The 4,293-nt window shown below is 31.4% G+C and overlaps 1 protein-coding gene across 1 annotated transcript in view; it reads left to right on the top strand.

Annotated features, from left to right (window-relative positions):
• Positions 1-1,054: 1,054 nt before the first annotated feature.
• Positions 1,055-4,293, top strand: part of LOC107714755 (semaphorin-6D-like) — a 27,782-nt gene continuing 24,543 nt past the window's right edge. Inside the window, exon 1 of the mRNA XM_016520719.1 lies at positions 1,055-1,207. Coding sequence (XP_016376205.1) covers positions 1,187-1,207 — 21 coding nt within the window. The 5' untranslated portion in view covers positions 1,055-1,186. The remainder of the gene's footprint in view (positions 1,208-4,293) is intronic.

The raw sequence follows: 4,293 nt of genomic DNA, 5'->3' as shown, positions 1-4,293 counted from the left end.
TGTGAGTGAGTGAGTGAGTGTGTGTGTGTCTGTGTGAGTGTGAGTCTGTGTGTGTGTGTATGTGAGTCTGTGTGAGTGTGTGTGTGTGTGTGTCTGTGAGTCTGTGAGTGTGAGTCTGTGTGTGTGTGTGTGTATGTGAGTCTGTGTGAGTGAGTGTGTGAGTCTGTGTGTGAGAGAGTGTGTGTGGAGTGTGTGTGTGTGTGTGTCTATGTGAGTCTGTGTGAGTGTGTGTTTGTGTGTGTGTGAGTGTGTGTGTTAGTGTGTGTCTCTGTGTGTGTGTGTTAGGAGAACAACGGCTCTGAACATAATTTGAGCATTTCATTTAATAAATAAACAAATAAATAAATACATTTTAAACATTTTGCATATATATATATTTTTTGTTTTGTTTTTGTTTTTATTATTATGATATGAGAACAATGATTCTGAATATCATTTGAGCATTTAATTTTATGAATACAAAGAAATAAATATATATTGAATTATATTATTAAATTATATCTAATTCTATTTAGATATTTAATTATATATTTTGATTATAGTATGACATTTCAAACATTTTTCAAAAAATATAATAAATATATTTATTAAATTGTGTTATGAGAACAGTGGTTCTGAACATTTGAAATAAAAGAGCTTGTAACACTCCAAAGAGAAAGGAAAAATTGAAATCGCATCATATGACCCCTTTAAATTTCGAACACAGCAAATTAATAACAAATAAATACATGTAAAATATATTTATATTTAATAATGAGATTCTCTCTCTCTCTCTCTTTATAGCCTACTAACATTTCAAACGTTCAAACATTTTGCAAATAAGAAAATAAATATATTTATTATTTAAAAACACGTGTATCAATTACTTTTAATTTTTATTAAGAAAAAAAATCCACAGGGTAAAGCGGTTCATTAAAATTATGATTCATAAAAAAAATAATAAAAAACTGTTTTCTAAATCTTTAGAGAAATAACCCGCCCACATCTGTTTTGATTGGATGGGCGGAGTAAAGAATCCGCCCTGCTGTCTCTGATTGGCCCGAACGCGCAAATGCACATGAGGGAGGCGTGTCTCTCGTATCTGTTGCCCCGCCCCGTTTCCTCACACAGGTTATACTGAATAATACAGGAGCTCTGGGTTCTCTGACGCTCAGATTTGAGGAAAACACAGAAACTATGGAATAAGATGGTCTTTGAAACAATACAGGTAAGTTTCCGCGTTGTTGTGTAAGTTTGCAGTGAATCTGTTGGATCTAGTAGTTTTAAACTGCTACTTAAATTGAACGCGAGCGCAGGATATTATTAATCGCGCCACAAGAGTTTTAAAATCTTTTTAAACTGCGTCCGTTAAACCGTCAGACGCACAAACTCCTGACCATTGCTCAGATAAAGACAAACATTTCACAGAAACGCGACTCGAGACGCTTCAGAGACGTTTGGAAAGCTGTCAGGATTGTTTCAGGAGGAAAGGTGAAGATGCTGGAGAGTAAATGTGGTAATCCTGTGCTCTCTGAGGGGATTTGGGCTTTAAAGCTCATGTCTGACCATCTGCCCTCAGAAAAACTGCCAAAACAGCCGTTAAATTAGCCAGAGATCGCCAGTCTGGAGAAAACCAGCGAAAAAGTGAGTATAGTATATAATATGACATAAACAATGAGGCCAGCTGGACCAGGACGTCCTTCAGTCATATAAAATTATGATTTTTAAAATGGCAAAACAGGTTTCAATACCTCCAGCTCGTTTGAGAAGTTCGGTTTGGTTTGGAGAGAAACTTTTTCTGAATAGAAACTATAAAAAGCTATAAAATGTACATTTGAATCTTTAATATAATTGGTAAACTTAAGTCTAAAGCCACACATTTATTAGATATTAGTGTAAATAATATAAAATGTACATCTAAATTTAAAAATAAGTCTTGCTCCAAATATTTATTAGTTATTAGTGTAAATTACATTAAATGTACATCTAAATCTTTAATATAAATGGTAAATGTAAGTATTAAGTTACAAATTAGTTATTTATTAGTGTAAATTACATTAAATGTACATTAAATATTTCATATAAATGGTAAATATAAGTTATTAGTTATTAGTGTAAATTACATTAAATGTACATTAAATATTTCATATAAATGGTAAATGTAAGTATTAAGTTACAAATTTATTAGTTATTAGTGTAAATTACATTAAATGTACCTCTAAATCTTTCATCTAAATGGTAAATATAAGTATTAAGTTAAAAATGTATTAGTTATTAGTGTAAATTACATTAAATGTACCTCTAAATCTTTAATATAAATGGTAAATATAAGTATTAAGTAAAAAATTTATTAGTTATTAGTGTAAATTACATTAAATGTACATCTAAATCTTTAATCTAAATGGTAAATATAAGTATTAAGTAAAAAATTTATTAGTTATTAGTGTAAATTACATTAAATGTACATCTAAATCTTTAATATAAATGGTAAATGTAAGTCTTAAGTCTAAATCTTTATCTTTATATCTAAATCTTTAATACAAATGGTAAATCTAAGTCTTGATCCATGACTTTATTAGTTAATATTAGTGTAAATTTAATTTACACTAATAAATGCATGGCTCAAGACTTAGATTTACTGGTAATATTAAAGATTTACATTGTACGTTTTATGTAATTAACGTACATCTAATATTATCAGTAAATCAGTTGTCAGTAAAGTCTTGAGTGGCATATTTATTAGTTGGTGCTAATTACATAAAATGTATATGCAAATCTTTAACAGTAAATCTAAGTCTTGAGCCACACATTTAGTGGTTATTAGTGTAATTTACGTAAAACTTGCATCTAAATTACATAAAACACACATCTAAATTTTTTATATAAACAGTATAAATCTAAGTCTTGACATTTGTTAATTATTAGTGCAAATTACATAGGCTAAAATGTACAGCTAAATCTTTAAAGGCAGGGTATGTGATTTTTCAAAATTTCGGCCGAAAATTTTCGGTGGCCGAATATTCGGTGCATCCCTAGTGATTTTAAATATCAACATTGGCTACCAGAAATCACTTACTCTGCCTTTAATATTATGAGTAAAGCTAAGTTTTGAGCCACACATTTAATAGTTATTAGTATAAATTACAGAAAATGTACATCTACATATTTAATGAAAACAGTAAATCTAAGTCTTGAGTCAGACATTTATTAGTTTTTAGTGTAAATACACTCCAGAGATTTCACAGTGGGCTCATGGCAAGCATTGTATGATTATTAATAGTATTTTGTCTCTCTTCTTTTCTCCCTCATGTGTTGGCCTTTCTCTCTGAAATATGCATCTTCTGCATATTTGCCTTGCTGACTTGTAGAGTTTCTGTTGGTTCTCTGATCTCGGCACAGAGAGAGAGAGAGAGACTGAATCTCCCCCTGAATTCCACATCATGAATGTCATTTGGGAAATAAGCCGGGGTCCGAGTCATAGTTTATCCCTAACCCTCACCCTAACTAACCCTGACCATAACTAACCCAAACGCTGGGGTTAAAGGGAAAGTTTTCCCAGAAATTACAAATCTGTTGTCATGTAATGTTTTAAACCTTTGTGACTTTTTTTCTTCTGCTGAATACAAAAGATCCCTTATGAAAAATAAGTTTATTCAAGTGTGCTATTAGTATACTTCTAGAAACACACATTTTTATCATATAATACGTCATTAATAGCGGTTCACTTCTGTGATTTGGTACGATTGCGTTCACATCAGCAGCGAACCGTACCGGAGTTCACTTGAACTGTACCCCAGACCACCCTTTTTAAGCGGACTTGGGTACGGTTCACGGGTGTGCACCCGAGTTCGGAAGACAGCGTTCACATCATCCAAACGTGCTAGTGTGAAAGCACCCTTAAACCAAAAATAGGAAAGTATACTTTCAGTTGTCTTTTTATGTACTTCTCAGACATGGGCTTTATGTACTTCTCAGAAATATACTTAAAATGACATTTAAGTATACTTGACTTATACTTAGAAAAAGTCTAAATATATTTGAGCTATACTTGTGCTCTGAGAATCAGTTTACTACTGTTATACTTAAAGTATACTTAAAAGTATACTTTTATATACTAGAAAGTGGGCCAATTTAGTCCCAAGGAGTATTGAAAAAGTACACTTGCACTATACTACTAATACACTGATATTTGTAAACTTACTACATAAGTAAAGTTCATGTATATTTTTAAGTATACTTACTTTATTTTATTTGAATTATATTTAGTCATTTAGCAGACGCTTTTATCCAAAGCGACTTACAAATGAGGACAAT

The sequence above is a fragment of the Sinocyclocheilus rhinocerous genome, unplaced genomic scaffold (assembly GCF_001515625.1).
Source record: "Sinocyclocheilus rhinocerous isolate Xijiao unplaced genomic scaffold, SAMN03320098_v1.1 scaffold359, whole genome shotgun sequence".
Lineage (NCBI taxonomy): Eukaryota > Metazoa > Chordata > Actinopteri > Cypriniformes > Cyprinidae > Sinocyclocheilus > Sinocyclocheilus rhinocerous.
The sequence above is the reverse complement of the archived record's forward strand: the minus strand, read 5'-3'. Positions and strand labels throughout refer to the sequence as shown.